The sequence below is a fragment of the Stomoxys calcitrans genome, chromosome 2, assembly GCF_963082655.1.
Source record: "Stomoxys calcitrans chromosome 2, idStoCalc2.1, whole genome shotgun sequence".
In the NCBI taxonomy this organism is placed as follows: domain Eukaryota; kingdom Metazoa; phylum Arthropoda; class Insecta; order Diptera; family Muscidae; genus Stomoxys; species Stomoxys calcitrans.
Window position 1 is genome coordinate 62987602 of NC_081553.1, and position 23816 is coordinate 63011417.

General features: G+C 35.0%; 1 protein-coding gene across 6 annotated transcripts in view; it reads left to right on the forward strand.

The window, feature by feature from the left end:
* Window positions 1-23316, forward strand: part of LOC106088486 (calcium-binding mitochondrial carrier protein Aralar1) — a 102024-nt gene extending 78708 nt beyond the window's left edge. For 5 of the 6 annotated variants that reach the window (XM_013254008.2, XM_013254012.2, XM_013254009.2 and 2 more), the window contains 11 exons: window positions 4801-4963; window positions 5042-5133; window positions 9006-9200; window positions 9446-9669; window positions 14215-14247; window positions 14513-14679; window positions 18481-18599; window positions 18669-18839; window positions 18909-19144; window positions 21986-22188; window positions 22256-23316. In XM_013254008.2, coding sequence (XP_013109462.1) covers window positions 4801-4963; window positions 5042-5133; window positions 9006-9200; window positions 9446-9669; window positions 14215-14247; window positions 14513-14679; window positions 18481-18599; window positions 18669-18839; window positions 18909-19144; window positions 21986-22188; window positions 22256-22542 — 1890 coding nt within the window. In that variant the 3' untranslated portion in view covers window positions 22543-23316. The remainder of the gene's footprint in view (window positions 1-4800; window positions 4964-5041; window positions 5134-9005; window positions 9201-9445; window positions 9670-14214; window positions 14248-14512; window positions 14680-18480; window positions 18600-18668; window positions 18840-18908; window positions 19145-21985; window positions 22189-22255) is intronic. The other variant, XM_013254011.2, reaches the window with a different exon arrangement.
* The last annotated feature ends 500 nt before the right edge of the window (window positions 23317-23816 follow it).

A 23816-nucleotide genomic window follows, 5' to 3' on the forward strand; every position in this document is an offset into this window, starting at 1 on the left:
TAATGCCACTTACCTTTTTGATATGTTTTTTACCAAGTCTTTCCATGTGTTATGGCACATGAAATTGTCATAAGAAATGTGTTATCTAATCTATTGTAAAAAATTTACACTAGGAAATTTGGGTCAGTGTGGCAAAAACCTCTATCGGCGAATTAGACCATTTTATCGATATACCCATGTCACTCCGGCCATCCATATGCCGAAAGCACCTTTACTTTGGAATGAGTAAAGCTTGAAATTTTGTCTGATGTCTCATTGGTGTAGGTCTGTCGGGATTGTAAATAGACAAAATCAGTTCATTTCTATATCCACCACTGAAGGAGGGGGTATATTCATTTTGTCATTCCGTTTGGAACGCAGAAATATCCATTTCCGACCCTATAATGTATATATATTCTTGACCGTCGTAAAAATCTAAGACGATCTAGTCATGTAAGTCCGTCTGTCCATCTGTCTGTTGAAATCACGCTACAATTAATTAATTTATTAATTTGGAGAAATTGAGCTGAAACTTTGCACATATTCTTTCTTTGTCCAAAGGCAGGATTAGTTCGAAGATGGGCTTCATCGGACTATATATTGTTATAGCTCCATATAGACCGATCCGCCGATTTAAGGTCTTGGGTCCGATTTTGCTGAAATTTGGGACAGTGAGTTGCGCTAGGCCCCTCGATATCATTTTTCAATATGGCCTAAATCGGTCCAGATTTGGATATAGCTGCTATATAGACCGATCTCTCGATTTATGGATTTGGGCCCATAAAAAGCGCATTTATTATCCGATTTTGCTGAAATTTGGGAAAGTGAGTTGCGTTGGACCCTTCGATATCCTACTTCAATCAGATCGGTTCAGATTTTAATATAGCTGCCATATAGACCGATCTCTCGATTTAAGGTCTTGGGCCCATAAAAGACGCATTTATTGTCCGATGTCGCTGAAATTTGGAACAGTGAGTTGTGTAAGACCCTTCGACATCCCACTTCAATTTGGCGCAGATCGGTCTAGATTTGGATATAGCTGCCATATAGACCGATCTCTCGATTTAAGGTCTTGGTCCCATAAAAGACCCATTTAAAATGGGTCACACAGTGGCTTATGTTAGACTTTTCCGTGTCGTGTATGGCTCAGATCGGTCTATATTTGGATATACACAGGTAAAAATAATTTTGAAAAACAACAACTTTGGTCCCATCCCAATCCCATGGCAGCCGGTTGTACGTACCGGATTGACCCGATGAATTCCTTCATCGGCAAGGGCTGCCGCCTCAGTGTACCACACACTGCTACTACAACAACAACAACAACTTTGGTCGAAAAACAACTACGAAAGTTGTTAATTTTTCTGCAACAATTTATTTTGAATCTCGACGACGAAATTTGGTGCTCAAAGGCACTCTTTGCAAGCCACATGCACAACAACAGCAACAATATATCCATAAGCAAGGCAAAAAACCAACTAACCAGCCAACGAATGTGCTATATTTCGGATAGTGGTGTTTTATTTGCTCGGTTCGCGCTGCTCTGTCTCCTTCGTTTTACTGCTGCTCTCGGGTTTTCCTCTGTCACTATCTACTATTACCCTTAAAAACAAATTTTAATAATTTTGATGCCGCAGAGTATTGAACTCATGATCTCATGTTTGGTAGTGTTGCACGCATCCTCTAGCCTACCGACATCATATTCTTTATGATGAAATAAATCAATAAGTACTGCTGCACAGTAAAAAGTGTCTCAATTAATTAAATTAAAAGCGTGTTAAGTTCGGCCGGGCCGAAACTTATATGCCCCCCACCATGGATCGCATTTATCAAGTTCTTTGAATGACTTTTTCAAATAGAAAAACACCAGTCATAGAAAAACACCACTTCCAAAATTTCAGGAAAATTGTTTAATAATGCGCCCTCCAAAGGCTAAAAAAGTCAAAGTGGTAGATCAGTTTATATGGCAGCTATATCAGGTTATGGATCGATTTGAACCATACTTGGAACAGTTATTGGAAGTCATACCAAAACTAAATATGCAACATTTGAATCATATTGGATAAGAATTGCGCCCTTTAGAAGCGCAAGAAGTCCAATAGGGACATTGGTTAATATGGCGGCTATATTAGGATATGAACAGATTTAGACTATACTTGACACATTTGTGGGAAGTCATACTAGAACACTTCATGCAAAATTTCAGCCAAATCGGATAAGAATTGCGCCTTCTAGGAGATCAAGAAGTCAAGACCCAAGATTGGTTTATATGGCAGCAATTTTAAAACATGGCCATGCCCATTTAGAATCTCAACAGACCTACACCAATAAAAAGCATTTGTGCAAAATTTTAAGGGGCTAGCTTTACACCTGCGAAGTTGCGGACGGACAAACGGAATGTCAAAATTGGTATACTCACCATGGTGGAGAGTATAAACCACCACTCTAAAAACCTTTTTTTTTTAATACGAAATTCATATTTTTTATGCCGATTTTTCTAAAATAAGTTTAATGAAAAAAAAAAAGAAAAAAAATTTTTTTTTGACCGACCGAGGGACTTTAACCTGGGATTGCAAGTCATGAATGGCATGGGAGTTTTGTGCTCTACATGGTTGTACCACTATTTTAACAACTACTTCAACTTAACAATTTGTTGAAAGTCAAAAAAATATGTCCGTGAAGATAAATTTGAAAATAACTTAGCCAAGACACAAACCTGACATTTTAACAGAGCTATGTTAAGTGATTAACAGAGCACTGTTAACTGATTTTCTTTTATATTTTAAATAAAAGAACTAATTTTTAGCAATTTAGCTTTTGGTAGAGGCTAATTCTGGTACTAGCTTGTATCACCTATCTATGACCAGTCCAGCACATTGGGCCATTATATTAAATCCCAATATAACATTAGGGACCAAATTTCTCCGATCTGACACATAATTTGAATATGAGGACTTCTGATTCTAAAAGCCCTTGGTAGGAGCTAATTCTGGTAATAGTTTGTATCACCTATTTATTACCAGTCCAGCACAGTGGGTCATTATGTTAAATTCAAAAATAACATTAGGGACCAAATTTCTCCGATCTGAAATATATTTTGAATATGGGGACTTCTGATTCCAAAAGCTCTTGTTAGGGGCTAATTCTGGTATTAGTTTGTATCACCTATCTGTGACGAGTTCACTGCAATGCCGTTTTAAAAATGGGTCATATAGGTTGTCAAAATATATCTTTGGCATAGAGGTTTGAGGATTTGGTTATTATTAAGCATTTTAAAGTTGTATATAAATTCTTTAGCAAGTGATTTTGGAAAATATTAGGTGAGAAAATGCGAAAAATTGATTTTTTATTTAAACTATAAAATAAAATCAGTTCACAGTGCTCTGTTAATCACTTAACATAGATCTGTAAAAATGTTAGATTTGTGTCTTGGCTAAGTTATATTCAAATTTATCATCACGGACATCAAAAAAATTCCAATAATTTTGTCTGTCAAGTCTCTTGTAGAGACTTAAACACATACTTCAACAAATTATGTCTTCGATTCAAGGCTAAAATTCGTTGGGAATTTAAAGTTTCACATAAAAATTTGGTTGTTGGTTTTTTTGAAGTTTTTTTTTCTGTGTAGCTACCAAAATAACCAATATTTTGTTCTACAAAATTGAACAATGACTTGAACTTATTATGCTCAATGTCGGTGCCGAATTTGGTCCAAATCGGAACATATTTCGATATACCTGCTATGGGGGCATAAATTATGAATTTTTTTACCGGATTATGATGAAAGGTGTTTTACATATAAACCCGAGGTGGTGGCTATCCAAACTTCGGCCCAGCCGATCTTAACGTTTTTTTACTTGTTTAATTTATTTTAGTTTATTTTTTTTATTAATTTGTATTTTATTCAGCTTTATTCCATTTTATTTTTATATTCTCAATGTAGTTCTCATTTGTTATCAATTTTCCAAACCAATGGACTCATAATAATTAGAATATTCTGATTATTTATGAACTTTATGTGGTCATTGATTATTTGACAAACGAAACTCCGGTAGCAATTTTAACAATATCATATACTAATATCTTAGAGCCAATCGTAAGCGGGAATTTTTCTTTAATGTTTTATAATTGGTGGCGACCGGCTAGCCATTTGTTTTCTGGGCAAAGCGATTTATCAAAATTTAAACCCACAATTGCCATTATTAACCGGCGCTATTTGAGCAATAGATTCCTGGAGGTGAAATATTACCATTAAAGCATGATTTATGTTTGAGCATGTGGTATCATTATTGGTAATAATTACCTTATGTTGTTGTTCCTATCACTACGTGAGGGGGATAGCTACTTATCCAGCCACTGACCAACTAAACTCTTTTGATAACATTATCATCGTTTTAAAGTACTAAATAAAAGAATTCAAGCGCTCCATTTGCGCATGAAATGCGAATTGTCATTCAAAATGCTTATTACCCAATAATGAACTTTAATCCTGATTAGCAATCAAATACTAAAAATAATAAAATTAATTTTCATGGCTCCGTGGTCTGCAACCAAAATGTACCTCCCCAAACGAAAAATAATCTCAAACATTAAATGTGAATTAAATGCTTTAGTCTATATTGCTTTGTATCATAAAAACAAACTCCAGGAAAAAATGGTTAAATGGGTGGAAGCAGGGATAAAAGGTTAGTCATAGTAATAAAAACTGGCAATAACAATTAACAATTACCAATAATAATCACAAAATTCGTCTGAAAACAATTTACTGTAGCATTATTTTATTTATGGTTTCTTTTCTCTATTTTTTTCTTTTATTTTTAGGAATCAGTGCGTTTATTAGCCGGTATCGCTGATACCAGTAAAGATGGTCTTATATCATTCTCAGAGTTTCAAGCTTTCGAAGGTCTATTGTGCACACCAGACGCTCTATATAAAACTGCTTTTCAATTATTCGATCGCCAGGGCAATGGTACAGTGTCTTATGGTAAGTCTTCAGAATCTGATTATCCTTATGCCTAAGAAATTATATAAAATATTTTTTTTCTTTTTCTATCAATTTCAGCTGATTTTGCTGAAGTCGTACAAAAAACTGAACTGCATTCAAAAATACCCTTCAGTCTAGACAGTCCTTTTATCAGAAGATATTTTGGTGAAGTAAGTATTGCTTCTTTTTTCTATCCTTCATTTAGCCCACAGGAATCTCCTTAGAACCCCTGTATAGTTAATTTTGTAAAATGCTGGTAAAATATTATGATTGTGTCCCGCAGTCAAATGCATTTTACAAATGAGCAAAAGTCACTTAGGATTAATAAGAGTGCAAAATTAATTATTTAATTAACCACAAAGGGAACTCTTGGCAATGCGTTGCCTTTGTGAATAAAGAGAATAGGACAACACACTGTTAACAAGCAATGTGACATCATTTTAGATGAATTAAAATTTTATTTCTTTAAAAAAATTCATTTCTTGGAAAGAAAATTTTATAAAATTTATGTTAAGAGAATAATAGCGGACTTGTCTGTATAGACATGAGATTTAACATAGCCTCACAAATAATAGCCAAAATGCATTAAATCGCACGATCTAGGCGGCCAATTGACCGGTCCTGAACGTGCAATAAAATGTTCACCGAACTCGCCTCTCAATGAGTTCATTGTTACACGAGCTGTGTGGCATGTGGCACCGTCTTGTTAAAACCACATATCATGCAAGTCAAGCTCTTGCTTTTTTGGACAAAAAAGTTGGATATCATCTCACACTAGCGCTCAAAATTCATAGTTATGTTATCGTTCGCATCATCTTTGAAGAAGTACGGTCCAATGATGCCACCAGCCCATAAACCGCACTAAACTGTGACTTTTTCCAGATGCATTTGTAGCTCTTGCAATGCTTCTAGCTGATCTGTACTCCAAAATTTACAATTGTGCTTATTTACGTGCCCATTGAGCCAAAAATGAGCTTAGATGCTGAACACAATTTGACCTTTCTTTAACTTTCTGAACTTTCCAAAAAGTAAAAAAAAAATTTTCAAAATTTTATTTATTTTTTTTAGATAATTGTGGACAGGGCCCGCTCCGCTGGGTCTTCTTTAACTCTCTAATATCTTTTTAGGGTGGGGTCACTTCGCCCTGAATGTGTGAATATCCAATTCGTGCCACTATAGCCTATGTCCGTCTATGATAATGAATGCCTGCGTTCGCATCCTGGCAAGAACATTGGACAACATTTAAAGTGATGGTTATCCCCTCTTAATACTGGCCACATTTGCGTGGTACCATGCCATTCATGGTCATGTACAAAATTCTTTCCACAGAGGTGTTGCACTGCGGCACGTCGTTCGGATTCGGCTTTTTGTAGCCGGCTCGGCCTTTAGTAGCCCCTTATCATAGTGTTTAAACTCAAATCGAAAAGCACTTATTGTTGTATCAGATTTGTATCAAATTTTTACTCTACTCACAAATGTCTTTCTTTTAAGTCCTATATTACCGTATTGGAAAAAAATTCCTTTTAAGGGGGTATTTCGGGGTGGGGTGGACACCCAGACGCTTGGCCCTTAAAGTTTATATACGCTTCGGGCTCTACTTTCAAATACATTTTATATGAGCCCCATAATGACATCACCGGTAAATAAATTCTGTTTGAGTGTGGGGTGGACCCCAGGGTCTTTATCCCGAAAATGAGTATCAATTTCCCGAAAATCAATCAATTTCCACATCAAAGAGCTTTTATATAATAGGGAGATATTTTGGAGTGGGGCAGCTCCCCAAACACATGGCACTTCAATTGGATATCAAATTGGTTTTTTTCTCTCAAGCTACTTTCGTTTGAGCTCTATATTGTCGTGATTGGTCTATATACCTATTTGGTGGTTTTGGGCCGCCACCGAGGCACCCTACCCCAATAAAAGAAACCAGGTTTTGTTTTTGGTGACTATGAGAGTGCAAAAAAATTTCGAACGAATCGCATTACCGATCTCTGAGATCTGGTGTTTTTAAAAATTAGGGGAATGAGAAATGCCGTTGGTGGATGGATGGCACCTCAGACATTTCAAATCATATATGGATATCAAATTCATGCTTCACTCCCAAATCCCTTTATTTTGAGCCCCATATTGCCTTGGTCGGTAAATATGAAGCGTTTGGAGGGTGTTTTGAGGCTGGGGCGGCCACCGGCGCTTTGCCTTGAAAATAGATATCAAATTCGTTTTTTACTCCTAAATACAATTGATTTGAGCTCCATATTGTCTTAATCGGAAATGAAGTTCAGTTTGCTTTAGGCTGTTGTAGGGCGTAGCCCCAAACAGTCGGCTCCAAAACTGGATATCAAATCCGTTTTCTTCTCCCAAATACCATTCATTTGAGTCCCATATTGTCATAATGGATTAATTTACCTATTTGTCGTATTTTTACGAGGAAAAGCGCCACCTAGACTTTAACGCAAATTTGAATGTCATATTCGAAATATACTCCAAAATATCTTTGGTTTGTGTCCCATATAGCCGTGGTTGGCTAATATGCCCCTTTGGGGGTATTTGGGGTGGGGCGACCTCCCACTACTTGGACCTTATATTATTTAAGGCCATTTTTGTAATCTACAGCCGAATACATTTCATGTGAGTCCCATATTGACATGAACCTCTAATATATCTGTTTTGGAGCAGGTTTGGGGTTGGGGCTGCCTGCTGCGTAATTGGACCCAAAATGTTAGTATGATATTTGTTTTCTAGTCCGCAATACCTTTGATTTGATACCCATATTGTGCCTATCGACCAACTTGTGATTTTGGGTGGTGTTGTTGGGGTGTGGGGGAGAGTCCGCCCACATCCAATATAAAAAATTATATAGCCTATGTTTCATTCCAGACCAGTCTACACAATCTGTGAAAATTGTAATAGTTTTTGAGTCTACGGAACAAACAAACAAACCGAGTCCCATATGGTCAGAATTGGTTAATATGCCCGCTTGGGGCGTTTTCGGGGGTCGGTGTGACCCCCTATACTTCAATATGATTTTGTATGTCAGATTCGTAATCTACTCACGGATACCTTTCACTTGAGCCCCATATTGATATGAAAGTGCAATTTGTCTACTTGGAGGAGTTTTGGGCTTAGGGGGACTTCCTGGGTATCTGGACCCAATTTTTAATACCAAATTCGCATTCTACTTTGCAAAACCTTTCATTTGATACCCATATTGTCATTATCGGTCCGCTTTTGATTTTGGGGTAACAGGGGAGGGTCCGCCCCCTTCCGATATCAACAACCTATAAATCCTGTTCCTCCCTCTTGCCCACATCCACAATATACTCCCGAATACCTTTCATTTGAGTCTAAAATTGTCATGATCGTCCAATCAACCTATTTTATGGGGTTTTGGGGTTGGGGCTTGGACCCAATTTACTTGGTCCCAGTTACCTAGACCCAATTTTGAATACAAAATTCGTACTCTACTTCTGAATACCTTTCATTTGAGTCCCATATTATCCCGATCGGTCACATTTATTTTTGGGTAGTACTTTTGGGATAAGGGGGAGGGTCCGCCCCCTTCCATTATAAAGAAATTATATTGCCTATGTTTCCTTCCAGACCAACCTACACAGTGTGTGAAAATTTCAAGGTAATCGGTTCAGGCGTTTTGAGTCTATACGAAACAAACAAACAAACACAAATTCATTTTATATATGAGATTTTATCAAAATTTAATTTTTATGAAAAATTTTTATTTGTATAGAAAAAAAAAATAATTTTTTTTTTTTAAATTTTGATAGAAAATTTTGTCCAAATTTTATTTTTACAGAAATTATTGCCGAAATTGTTTTTTTTATAGTAAATTTTGTCGAAATTTCGTCAAAACTTTATTTTTTATAAAACATTTTGTCAATATTTTATTTCTATAAAAAATTGTGTCAACATTTTTCTCTTTAGAATATTTTAAAATTTTTTTCTTAAGAAAACTATGTGTAAAATTTTTCCCCTAACATGATTTTTATTAATTTTTTTATAATTGTTTTTTTTTTTTATTTTTCAGAAAAAGCAACGTTTAATCAACTACGCTGAATTTACTCAACTACTTCATGATTTCCATGAAGAATATGCGATGGAAGCATTCCGTAGCAAGGATCCAGCTGGTTCTGGATACATTTCCCCCCTAGATTTTCAAGATATTATGGTTAAAGTCAAGAGGCATTTACTCACCGCCGATGTCAAAGATAATTTGGTAGCGGTAAGTGCAATGCAACGAACGATTTTCGTTGGTTTTGTCAGTGTTTTGTTTTTGGTTTTTTCGATTTCCGTTTCCTATCGCGGCATTCGTCCTATCATTCGTGCATTTTATCATAAGGCGGCGGGATTATTGCATGCGATGATTGACGTCGGTGTCATCGTCATCGTCGTCGTCGTTATCGTGTCACTGTCTCGCTTTCATTAACTCATGCCTCATTGCTCAAATGATCGATTCTTGTCTTCCAGGTCACCGAAGGCCATAAGGTAAGCTTTCCATATTTTATGGCTTTCACGTCGTTACTAAATAATATGGAATTGATAAAACGCATCTATTTACATTCTACACAAGGTAGTCGCACAGAGCCCGTTACCAAAGATGAGCTACTGTTTGCCGCTCAGACCATGAGCCAAATAACCCCCTTGGAAATAGATATACTCTTCCAATTGACGGGGGCACTGCAACAGTCGGGGTGAGTATTAACATCACCAAACACTATCAAAAAAGGATTCATGATTAATTTCAGAAATACACAAATTTAGGATTATAGGTTGTGTACATTTTTAGAGGCAAAAAAGAAACCTTACCTAAGCAGTTGTATAAAAATTATAAATTGGACAAATATTTAGTAATGAAAGTTTTTGAAATTGAGAAAAAATTGAAATTATCCTCTGAAATCAACTTTTGGTAAAATTTTAACAAAATTTTGTGGAAATATATAAAATTTAAGAAATATAATTTTGAAAAAATTTTCTATAGAAATAAAATTTTGAGAAAATTTTCTATAGAAATAAAATTTTGAGAAAATTTTCTATAGAAATAAAATTTTGAGAAAACTTTCTATAGAAATAAAATTTTGAGAAAACTTTCTATAGAAATTAAATTTTGAGAAAATTTTCTATAGAAATAAAATGTTGACAAAATTTTCTATAAAAATAAAATTTTGACAAAATTTTCTATAGAAATAAAATTTTGACAAAATTTTCTATAGAAATAAAATTTTGACAAAATTTTCTATAGAAATAAAATTTTGACAAAATTTTCTATAGAAATAAAATTTTGACAAAATTTTCTATAGAAATAAAATTTTGACAAAATTTTCTATAGAAATAAAATTTGACAAAATTTTCTATAGAAATAAAATTTTGACAAAATTTTCTATAGAAATAAAATTTTGACAAAATTTTCTATAGAAATAAAATTTTGACAAAATTTTCTATGGAAATAAAACTTTGAGAAAATTTTCTATAGAAATAAAATTTTGAGAAAATTTTCTATAGAAATAAAATTTTGAGAAAATTTTCTATAGAAATAAAATTTTGAGAAAATTTTCTATAGAAATAAAATTTTGAGAAAATTTTCTATAGAAATAAAATTTTGAGAAAATTTTCTATAGAAATAAAATTTTGAGAAAATTTTCTATAGAAATAAAATTTTGAGAAAATTTTCTATAGAAATAAAATTTTGAGAAAATTTTCTATAGAAATAAAATTTTGACAAAATTTTCTATAGAAATAAAATTTTGACAAAATTTTCTATAGAAATAAAATTTTGACAAAATTTTCTATAGAAATAAAATTTTGACAAAATTTTCTATAGAAATAAAATTTTGACAAAATTTTCTATAGAAATAAAATTTTGACAAAATTTTCTATAGAAATAAAATTTTGACAAAATTTTCTATAGAAATAAAATTTTGACAAAATTTTCTATAGAAATAAAATTTTGACAAAATTTTCTATAGAAATAAAATTTAGACAAAATTTTCTATAGAAATAAAATTTAGACAAAATTTTCTATAGAAATAAAATTTTGACAAAAATTTCTATAGAAATAAAATTTTGACAAAATTTTCTTTTGTTTGTCGGTTTGTTTGTTTTTTCAAAAACGGCCGAACCGATTGCCTTGAAGTTTTCACAGAATGTCTAGATTGGTCTTTTTTGGTAATATTTTGATGGGGGACGGACCCTCCCCCTTACTCCAAAAGTACTACCCAAAAATAAAAGTGTACCAAACAGGACAATATAGGATTCGAATGAAGGGTATTCAAGAGTAGAGTACTAACTTCATAATAAAAGTTGAGTCCAAGTACTTGGGGGGCCGCCCCAGCCCCAAAATCGCTTAAAATAAGTTGATTTGACGATCATCACAATATGGGACTCAAATGAAAGGTATTCGGGAGTAGATTACGAATATGGTCAGGAAGTAGGAAAAGGCTTTATAATTTAGTGATAACGGGAGGGGAGGACCCTCCACCGTTATCCCAAAAACACCACCCAAAATCAAAAGTGGACCGATACGGACAAAATGGGTATCAAATGAATCATGTCGAAGTATAGGGGGTAACTCCACCCCCACAAAAACGCCCAAAGTGGGCACATTAGCCAATCAAGGATACATGAGACTCGGTTTGTTTATTCCGTATGGGCTCAAAAACGACAGAACCGATTTCGCATATTGTGTAGGTTGGTCTGGTAGGAAACATAGGCTATATAATTTGTCAATATCGGAAGGGGACGAACCCTCCCCCTTATGCCAAAAACACCACCCAAAATCAAAAGTGGATCGATCGGGATAACATAGGTATCAAATGAAAGGTTTTGGAGAGTAGAATACAAATATGGTACTAAAATTTGAGTTTAAGAACCCATCGGGCCGCCCCAACCCCAAAACTACACCAAACAGACATATAGGACGTTCATTTCAATGTTGGGCTCAAATGAAAGGCATTCGGGAATAGATTTCGAATCTGGCATACAAAATCAGATCGAAGTATAGGGGGTCACACCAACCCTCAAAAACGCCTTTAGACCCATTATAACTATATGATACGTTTGTCTGGAAGAAAACATAGGCTATACGATTTTTAGATATTGGGAGAAGGCGGACCTTCCCCTTTACCGCAAAAACGCCACCCAAATCCGAAAGTGGTCCGCTGGGCACAATAAGGGCATTAAATGAAAGGTATTTAAGACTAGGAAACGAATATCGTATTAACATTTGTCTCAAGTTCTCAGCGGGCTGCCCCAATCCCAAAACTCCTTTAAACAGATGTATTTGACGTTCATGTCAATATGGGACTCAAATGTAAAGTATTCGGCAGTTGATTGTAAATATGGCATAAAAAATTAGGTCCAAGCAATGGGAGGTGGTCCCACCCCCAAAATGGGAATATTAGCCTACCATGGCTATGTGGGACTCAAATGAAAGGTATTAGGAAGTAGATAACGAATATGATTAAATTTGCGTTTAAGTCTAGATGGCGCTTTTCCTCCTAAAAATACGTCGAATAGGTTAATTGACCCATTATGACAATATGGGACTCAAATGAAAGGTATTCGAGAGTAGAAAATGAATTTAATATCCAATTTTGGAGCCAAGTGTTTAGGGTACGCCCTAAAGCACCTCCTAAACTGAACTTCATTTCCGACTATGGCAATATGGAGCTCAAATCAACGGTATTTGGGAGTTTCGAACGAATTTGATATATATTTTCAGGGCCTGCCCCAGCCCCAAAGCACCCACCAAACGGTTCATATTTACTGACTATGGAAACATGGGGCTCAAGTTAGAGGAATTTGAGAGCGGAGCACGAATTTGGTATCCATAATTGAGTTGAAGTGTCTGAGGGACCATCTCTCTCCTAAAAAGCTCTTCTTATTACCCTAATTTTCAAAAACACCAGTACTGGGAGAATGATCTGACCAAAGCAACCTCCAAGCAGTTCATATTTACCGACCATGGCAACATGGGGCTCAAATTAAAGGAATTTGAGAGCGGAGCACGAAATTTGTTATCCATAATTGAAATGTCTGAGGGACCATCTCTCCCCTAAAAACTTTTCTCATTGCCCTAATTGTCAAAAACATCAGATCTCGGAGACTGATAATGTGATTTTTACACTCTCACAGTCACCAAAGGCAAAACATGTTTTCTATTGTTGTGGTCGGGTGCTTCGAGAGCCTCCCAAAATCCGCCAAATGGATATGTAGACCAACATCGACAATATAGAGCCTAAACGAAAGGTGCTTGAGAGGAAAAAAAACGAATTTGATATCCAATTGAAGAGACATGTGTTTGGGGAGCCATCCCACCCCAAAATACTTCCCTATTATACAAAAGCTTTTTGGGGTGGAAATTGATTGATTTTCGGGAAATTGATACTCGTTTTTGGGACAAAGACCAGGGGCTCCACCCAACCCTCAAACATAACTTATTTACCGATCATGGCAATATGGGGCTCACATGTATTTGAAAGTAGAGCACGAAGCGTATATTTACTTTAAGAGCCAAATGCCTCGGTGGCTACCCCACCCCCGAAATACTTCCTAAACCGGAAATATTTACCAGTTCGGTAATAAAAGAAAGGCATTTGGGAGTAGAGTGAAAATTTGCCCAGAAACCGAGCAGGGACAAACTTCTCACACACCAAGAAGTGCTTTCCGATTTAAGTTTAAACTCAATTTTTTATAGCCGAGTCCGAACGGCGTGCAGCAGTACATGACATGCATGGTACCACGCAAATGTCGCCAGTTTAAGAGCGGATAAATTTGGTCGGCTTTAAATTTGGTCCGATGTTATCGTCAGGATTCGAACGCAGGCAGTGGCAAGAATTCAATATCCACGTTCAGAGCGTAGCGTTTCCACCCTAAAAAGATATTAGAGAGTTAAAGATGGCGCAGCGGAGCGGGTCCGGTTCGGCTATTTTTCTGTAAAAAAAAATTTTGGCAAAATTCTCTATAAAAAAAATTTACCAAAATTTTTATAAACAAAAAGATTTCAATCAAATCAATTTCAAAAACGTTCATTCTTCTTCAGAAAAAAAAAATCACAAATTGGTTTCAGATATATTCGAGATAGGTTAGTTACCATTTTACAACATCATTAATTTGAAACCTTGTAAATAAGCATATATAATTAGTATCTTTTTTTCTGTATAATTTCTTGTCTTCCTTTGAAAATTAATTGAAAAATATATATAAATTAAAACAAAACTTTATCCATTTACTTAAAAAAGTTGGTGGAGACGTAAAAAGATTCAAGCAAGTAGGCAAGTGTCATTAGAAAATTCAAAAATGTTTGCTTGATTTAATACTCTTTTAGTTTTTAACTACAAAGTTTGATTTATTTTGAATGTAAATGGTTTTTGAGTTCAATTGATTGCAAAATCCTGTATAAAAGAACCACCTCTGTTGTCCTTATCCTTCGTAGTTGTTTTCCATAGTTGGTTTGAATTTTTTGTATTTTTTTTTTTCTTTTTTTTTTAATTTTAGTGGTCACAAATTCTAATTTTCCTCTTTTCCCCCTTTTTACAGTCGTATTGTATATAGCGATCTTAGTTATATCGCTCCTGAACACTATACAAAGCATATCACCACCAGATTAGCTGAAATTAAGGCTGTGGAAAGCCCGGCTGACAGATCGGCGTTTATACAGATTTTGGAAAGTACCTACCGTTTTACCTTGGGCTCATTGGCTGGTGGTGAGTATTACACGAATTTTATAATGAAATACAGATTTTTCAAATATAAAAATTTTAGTAAATCCTAATTTTTTTTTTTTGGAAAATTACTAGGGAACTTTTTTGATTATTAAAAACATTACTGATTTAATTTTTATAAAAAAAGGATTTTGAAAAAATTCTACTCAATTTTTTTTAATTACGAAAAAACACGATTTTTATAAAAAATTTTGACAAACAATATTTTTTTTTTTAAATATTTTTATCGTAACAACAAAATCTATTGTGAAATCTTCCAAAACTTTCGATGAAACTTCCACAATGTTTTTTTTAGGATTTTTTTTTTCAATTTTACGGAAAATTTCGCCAAAATTATTTTAAAATTTTGTGTTTTTTTATCTTATAAAAAATATTTTGAAACACAATTTGGAAAAAAAATGTTTTCAAAATCAAAAAAAAATGTTATGTCTATTTTTTATGAAAAATATGGGCAAAATCATTTTTCATTAAAAATTTCGACAAAATCTATTTATTTTTAAATTTCTTAAAAATCTAGTTTTTTATATAAAATAGCAAGACAGGGCTTGCTTTCACTTAGCTGAGCCATATACTGACATGGGCGGGAAATAAGTCCTGTTTTGGGCTGCTGGTACGGCCTTTCAGATATTTCGCCCCAATGTGGATATCATTTTCGTGCTCTACTCCCAAATATTTTTCATTTGAGCCTTATATTGCTGTGGTCGGTAAATATATCCGGTATGGGGGTATTTTTGGAGGTGAGATGGACGCACATATATCAGATTCGTGATCTAGTCTTAAATACCTTTCATTTGAGCCCCATATTGTCATTATTGCTTTATATTTCCTTTGGTGGGTTTTGGAGGTGGCGCGATAACCCACCCTAAATAAGGGTACCAAATTTCTGTTTTTGAGTTATTATAAACAAACTAAATTTCGCTTAAATCACCCCACACATCTCCTAGATCTGACGTTTTTGGAAATAGGGTAAAGGGAGGAGGAGGATAGGGTAAAGGTGGATTGAGTTACCAAACCCTTTGACCCGAAAATGGATATCAGATTCATACTCTACTCCCAAAAAACACATTTAAGCTACATATTGCTATAGTCTATATATATGTGTGATTTAGGGGGAATTTATGAGGTGAGGTGTCCCTTAAACACTTGGGAGGAGAGAGTGGCTCGCCCCGACCCTAAGACCCAGAATACAATTTATTTCAGTCCTTTATTGTCGCGATATACATGTCCTGCTGAAAAGCAAAACGGCTGGACGGGAACCAGATTCTTCAATCCTTGTATTAACTTTACTGACATAAGCCTTTCTTTTAATTCACACATTATTCCTCTCGAACTACGCGTCCTATTGAAGGGTATTTAGTGGGTGGGCCGCTCCCAGACTCTAGCCCAAATTTGTTTACCAGATTCGTAGTCACCTCCCAAAGACCTTTCATTTGATACCCATTTTGTGACGTTGGACATTTATGCCCGTTCAAGGGGTTTTGGGGAGACTCCGTAGACACCTTATGACAGATGTATACTCAAATCCTGATAACAGATGTGTACTCAACTTCCAAACACCTTTCATTTGATATCCATATTGTCCCAATTGGTAAATAAACCCTGCCGAGAGGTTTTGGTAGGTGGGAAGGCGCCTTAGGTACCAAGGAATAAATTTTTACACCAGATTCTTACTATACTTTTAAATACCTTTCATTTGATACCCATATTGCCGAAACCGGTGAAAGAATCCTGCTGGGGGGTTTTTTGGGGTTGGGGGACCCCCGAACACTTTGGGCGAAATTTTTACACCAATTACTTACTATACTCTTAAATACCTTTCGTTTGATACCCATGTTGTTCCAACCGATAAACATGTCCGTGCGTGGGAGTTTTGGAGGTTGGGGAGGCCTCTCAGACACCAGGGAATAAATTTTTATGTCAGATTTGTACTCTACTTTTAAATACCTTTCATTATTGCCGAAAATGGTGAAAGTGTCCTGTTGGGGTGTTTTGGGGGGTGGGGGACTCAACCGAACACTTTGGTCGAAATTTGTACACCAAGTTCATACTCTACTCTTAAATACCTTTCGTTTGATACCCATTTTGTCTCAATCGGAAAACATGTCCGCCCAGGTGGATTTTGGGATGGGGCGTCCCCCAGGTTATTTGACCCCAAAAATTTTATAAAAATGTTGTGTTTTTGGGGTACCATAAAGTGACATAAAAAATTTCGCTTAAATCGGTGCACGCATCTTCGAGATCTGGCTTTTTTGAAAATTGGGGTATGGGGAAGGGTCCGTCTAAGACCACATAATGCACATATATTCTTGATCGTCATGACTTTTTAAGTCGAAATAGCCATGTCCGTCCGTCCGTCTGTCTGTCGAAAGAACGCTAACTTTCGAAGGAGTAAAGCTAGCCGCTTGAAATTTTGCACGAATACTTCTTATTAGTGTAGGTCGGTTGGGATTGTAAATGGGCTATATCGGTTCACGTTTTGATATAGCTGCCATATAAACCGATCTGGGATCTTGACTTCTTGAGCCGCTATAGGGCACAATTTTTATCTGATTTTGCTGAAATTTTGCATGAAGTGTTTTATTATGACTTCCAATAACTGTGCTGAGTATGGTTGAAATCGGTCCATAACCTGATATAGCTGTCATATAATCCGATCTGGGGTCTTGACTTCCTGAGCGTCTAGAGTGCGCAATTTATTTAGCTGAAATTTTGCATGAGGTGTTTCGTTCAATAGTTCGGTCCATAACCTGATATAGCTGCCATATAAACCGATCTGGGGTCTTGACTTCTTGAGCCACTAGAGGACACAATTATTATCCGATTTGGCTGAAATTGTGCATGAGGTGTTTTGTTATGACTTCCAACAATTGTGTTAAGAATAGTTCAAATCGGTCTATAACCTGATATAGCTGTTATAGCTAGAGTGCGCAATTCCTATCCGATTTGGCTGAAATTTTGTACGACGTGTTTTGTTATGACTTCCAACAACTGTGTTGAGAATAGTTCAAATCGGTTCATAACCTGATATAGCTGCCATATGCAGCGATCTGGGGTCTTGACTTCTTCAGCCACTAGAGGGCGCAATTATTATCTTATTTAGCTGAAATTTTGCATGAGGTGTTTCGTTATGACATTCAACAACTGTGCTAAGAATAGTTCAAATCGGTCCATAACCTGATATAGCCGTCATATAAACCGATCTGGGGTCTTTACTTCTTGAGCTTCTACAGGGAGCAATTATTATCCGATTTAGCTGAAATTTTGTATGAGGTGTTTTGTTACGGCATTCAGCAACTGTGCTAAGAATAGTTCAAATCGGTCCATAACCTTATATAGCTGTGATATAAACTGATATGGGATTTTGACTTCTTGAGCCTCTAAAAAGCGCAAGAATTATCCGATTTGGCTGAAATTTTGTACAACGCCATGGCCTTTAACATACGTGTCGAATATGGTATGAATCGGTTTATAGCCTAATACAGCTCCCCTATAAACCGATCTCTCTATTTTACTTCCTCAGCCCCTTTGGCTGATGACTTCTACTATGACCTCCAATATTCAATATTTTTTTTTTTTTGTGTTTGTCTAAAAAGAGATACCGGGGAAAGAGCTCGACAAATGCGATCCATGGTGGAGGGTATATAAGATTTGGCCCGGGCGAACTTAACATGCTTTTACTTGTTTAATTTAATGTTCATAGATTGTTGATTTTCTTGGAAATCAAAATAATTTTCTTCATTGATCAATGTAATTAATTAAATTTTCTTTGCTTCCCAATTTCAGCCGTTGGTGCCACTGTTGTCTATCCCATTGATTTGGTGAAAACACGCATGCAAAATCAACGCACAGGCTCATTCATTGGTGAAGTGGCCTACAGAAATTCTTTCGATTGTTTCAAAAAGGTATAATCCCTTTACACTTTTTGCATTAATTTATATTCTCTTATGACTTCGTTGTGTAAAATTTTCCAGGTTATACGCCACGAAGGTGTCTTAGGTCTGTATCGTGGCCTTTTGCCCCAGTTAATGGGCGTGGCTCCCGAGAAGGCTATCAAATTGACTGTGAATGATTTGGTGCGTGATAAATTCACCGACAAACAGGGTGTCATACCCCTATGGTGTGAGGTGTTGGCCGGCGCTTGTGTAAGTTGGAGTGGTTTTTCTTAAAAAAGTGAATTTTGTTTGAATTTTCTTATCTTTCGTCTCTTCTAGGCCGGTGGCTCCCAAGTGGTCTTCACCAATCCTTTGGAAATTGTTAAAATCCGCTTGCAAGTTGCTGGTGAAATTGCTGGCGGTGGTAAAGTACGTGCCTTATCGGTTGTTCGTGAATTGGGTTTGTTTGGTCTCTACAAGGGAGCTCGAGCCTGCCTGCTGCGTGATGTGCCATTTTCTGCAATATATTTCCCTACTTATGCTCATACAAAGGCAATGTTTGCCGATGAAGATGGGTGAGTTTTTATTAGTTTTATTTTAAGCGAAAATTTTGTCAAAATTTGATTTTTTATAAAAAATCTTATTAGAAGAAAAAAATTTGTTGGTAACCCCCATCAGTGGCTAGTGTATCATATCCGTCCGTCTGATTGGCCCACAGTTTCATGACATGCTAATTGTCCTATTTAAGCTTAGATAATGCTTATATAAAATCTACGCACGCGGCTCTAGTAGCCAAAGCAAATAGACGAAGATGATGAACTCCCAGAGCACGGGGAAGTATTTAGAAAATAAAGAACAGTTTTCGGTGGTTTTTGTTTCTCAATATAGAAACTAGAAGCTCGTTCCAAAGGCAATAAAGCCCCCACAATTAGTTGATGTAGCCACATTTTCATGTGGAGGTGGCGATCCTCGTCAAGCTCCTGTAAATGAACAAACTCGTTCCGGTCCAAAAGACCGATCGCCGCGGGAACAGGGTGGCCATTGGTTATTTAAAGGCACCAATAACTCGTCCTGCCATATCGACCACCATAGGCACTCAGTATTTGTGCAAGAGCCGGTGCCGCCCGGCCTCTCACTAAGACTCCCCGGCCTCTCACTGAGACTCCCCGTATGGTGCATTTCATTATACGCAACCTGCTCGCCCGCCGTGCCCGGTAGCTCGCAGCTAAGCTTCTCATGACAGCGATAAACACCAATAAACACAGATCAGACCTCAATGTTTTAGCCTGTGTGATGCGCACAGCTTTCCCGTGTCGGGTGGTGATGCTAGTCACGATGACGTTAAGGACATTACAGAATGTGTCAGCCTGCATAAGGTTGGTGAGAAGATGAGAATTGAAATGTTTTGAGAAGATGTTGCTGAGAAAACTTACTCACATGTGATTGGTGGTGTTCGCGTGCTTTGATTTCATATGAGCATTTATGTTAAATAGGACATGCCATGAAATTTTGAGCCAGTCAGACGGACGGATATGATACATGAAGGTATATGAGGATCACCAGCCCAGAAACGCGTCAATGCCAATGGTTGTGATATCTATTCCCGATTGTCCGATAGCTGGCAATTATTTTCTTCAATTCATAAAAATAATCTCTTCCTCCTAACACACATTCTTGTGGTAATTTAAGCTCGACTAACGCAGGGAAGAAAATATTACTTTAATAAAAAATTTTGTCTAAATATAATTTTAATAAAAAATTTTGTCAAAATTTAATTTTTATAAAAAATTTTTTCAACATTTAATTTTTTTAAACCATCTTGTCAAAACTTTTTAGTTCTATAAAAAATTTTGTCAAAATTTTATTTTTATAAAAAATTTTGTCTAAATTTTATTTTCATAAAAAATTTTGTCAAAATTTTATTTTTATAAAAAATTTTGTCTAAATTTTATTTTCATAAAAAATTTTGTCAAAATTTTATTTTTATAAAAAATTTTGTCAAAATTTTATTTTTATAAAAAATTTTGTCAAAATTTTATTTTTATAAAAAATTTTGTCAAAATTTTATTTCTATAAAAAATAAAAAATTTTGTCAAAATTTTATTTTTATAAAAAATTTTGTCAAGATTTTATTTTTATAAAAAGAATTTTATTTCTATAAAAAATTTTGTCCAAATTTAATTTTAATAAAAAATTTTGTCTAAATTTAATTTTAATAAAAACTTTTGTCAAAATATAATTTTTATAAAAAATTTTTTCAACGTTTTATTTTTTTAAAAAATTTTGTCAAAATTTAATTTTTATAAAAAATTTTGTCAAAATTTTATTTTTATAAAAAATTTTGTCAAAATTTTATTTTTATAAAAATTTTTGTCAAGATTTTATTGTTTATAAAAAATGTCAAAATTTTATTTTATAAAAAATTTTGTCAAGATTTTATTTCTTAAAAATGTTTGTCAAGATTTTATTTTTATGAAAAATTTTGTCAAATTTTTTTTTTTTTTTATTTTATTTTTATAAAAAAATTTGTCAACATTTTATTTTATAGATAAAATTTGCAAAATTTTATTTGTTAGACAAATTTTTCAAAACTTTTTTTTTTCAAAAAAATTTTGTACAAAAATTGGCAAAATTTTGAATTTTAAAAATTTTTTCACATTTTTGGATTTTTTTTTCTGTTTCATTGTTTTTCAAGTCGAGCTTAATGACCAAGAGAATGCAACACCCAAAGGAGAGATTGTTAAATGAGTCTTGAAGAGAAGAAATTGCCAGTCCCTCAGACAAGGCAGGACACATGTCACCACAATGGTGTGGACGCGTTTCGATAATTGGGTTTCTTTATCTCATGGGCACCATCTTGAACTATGTCCGTCCGTCTGACCGGCCTACACTTCACAGTCTGTTGTTCGTAGTACTTATAGCTGAGATCATAAGCACAAATCCTATGTGAAATCCCAACTACTACTATCAGATTGTTCGCTGTAAGCTTTTTCACTGAGCAATATCTCTTCAAACAAACTCCAATTCCCCTCTATGTCCTTTGCATTCACTTTATTCCTATATCAAAGTGGCAAGCTCCCCCTGCCGAAGTCAACATGACTAACACACATGTGGTGGATTTTGTTTTGGAGATGAACAAAACGACGCAAGCTCCGCCTGCCGACGTCAACATAACCACCACACATGTGGTGGATTTTGTTTTGGAGACGAACTTTTGAGTATTGCATTCGCTTGGTCATTAAGCTTGACTTGAAAAACAATGAAACAGAATTTGACTCGCATGACCGGCTGTTAAAAAGCCAAAAAGATGAAAAAGTTTTGAATTTCGGTGAAAGTTTTAAGATTTTCATGGTTTTTTTTTAATTTCCTTGTTTTAATTGTCCTTTCGTATTTTTTTTTTCTTCTTTCATTTTCAGTTACAACCATCCTCTTACCCTATTGGCCGCTGGTGCTATTGCTGGTGTGCCTGCTGCCTCTTTGGTGACTCCTGCCGATGTGATAAAGACCCGTCTGCAAGTGGTGGCTCGTACAGGACAGACAACCTACAGTGGCGTCTGGGATGCTACCAAGAAAATAATGGCTGAAGAAGGTCCTAGAGCATTTTGGAAAGGAACAGCCGGTAAATATAGCAATTGCAAGCCAAAAGAGATTCAAGATAAAGATGTTGCTTTTTTGATTCCGTTTAGCCCGTGTCTTCCGTTCATCACCACAATTTGGTGTTACTTTAGTTACCTACGAATTGTTGCAACGTCTATTCTATGTAGACTTTGGTGGCTCCCATCCCACTGGCTCTGAGGTCCACAAAAGCAAGCCAATGGATGCGCCCAGCAATGTGCGCATCAATGCCGATCATATTGGTGGCTATCGCGCTGCTGTACCTTTGCTGAATGGCATTGAATCGAAGTTTGGTCTATTCCTGCCCAGATTTGGATTTTCACAACAGACATCATCGGCCTCCAAGCCCTCATCATGATGACGATATCGTAGTTTATATTAAGTTCAGTCTCAGTTGTTTTTCTTTTTCTATTTTCATTTTTTGTTTGTTTTAAATCATTTAAGGAAAAGCCCCTCCCCCCCACACACACCCACACACTTACACATAAACATATTTATGAGGTTAAATTTTTTCCTTTTTAAGTTGTAAAGAAAGTTTGACTTGAAGTAAAGATTTGATGGAAATTTTTGATTTTTATTTTTATTCTTGTTTTGAAGAGACAAAAGAGTAACAATCACAACCACCCCCTCAACAAAGCAACAAAAAAAATGAAAAGTAAATGCAAACAAAATGTTCGTGAAGTTTAAGAAAAAATACTAAAACTAAAGAAAATATTCATAAAAAATATACATAAAACCAGACAAAAAGATGATAAAAAAAAACTAAAGAGAAAATATATTTTTTGCTAGGAAAATTATTATATTTCAAATCTTAACTTATTTAAGTAAAAAAAAAAAACAATTTAAAAACAAATTATAATTCTAGACAAAGAACTAAAACAAAAACCTAAATAACAAACACACAAAATTTTGTAAAACGAATTAGGATCATTTTTTTTCTAAGGAACTTGTACTACCAAGCAAATGTAAGAAAAAAACTCCAAAACTATTTTTTCAAATATAAATTTACCACAGTGACAGTGAAAGTAAAACAAAAACTGATAACTCCTCAATTTAAACTTGAAACAAAGCAAAAAAAATAAATAAATAAAATAAAAAAAAAAACAACAAGACAACACACATGTTACAATTATGCCAACTGATCTTTTTTTTTGTTAGTGAAAGTATATTAAATTATAATAATTATTAAAAAAAAAGAAATAAATTGTTTGATAAAAAAAAGATAAAAACACTCATACATTGACGTATGTAAATGTTATTGGATACCTTTACTACCATTTGAGGATAACATTTTGAAGACTATTGGGTAGAGTAATTGGAAACAAGTAAAAGCGTGATAAGTTCGGCCGTGCAGAATCTTATATACCCTCCTCCATCGCATTTGTCGAGTTCTTTTCCCGGCATCTCTTCTTAGGCGAAACAGGATATAAGAAAAGATTTGCTCTGCTATTAGAGCGATATCAAGATATGGTCCGGTTTGGACTACAATTAAATTACATGTTGGAGACCTGTGTAAAGTGTCAGCCAATTGGTATAAGATTTGCGCCCTTTTGGGGCTCAAGAAGTAAAATAGAGAGATCGATTTATATGGGAGCTGTATCGGGCTATAGACCGATTCAGACCACAATAAAC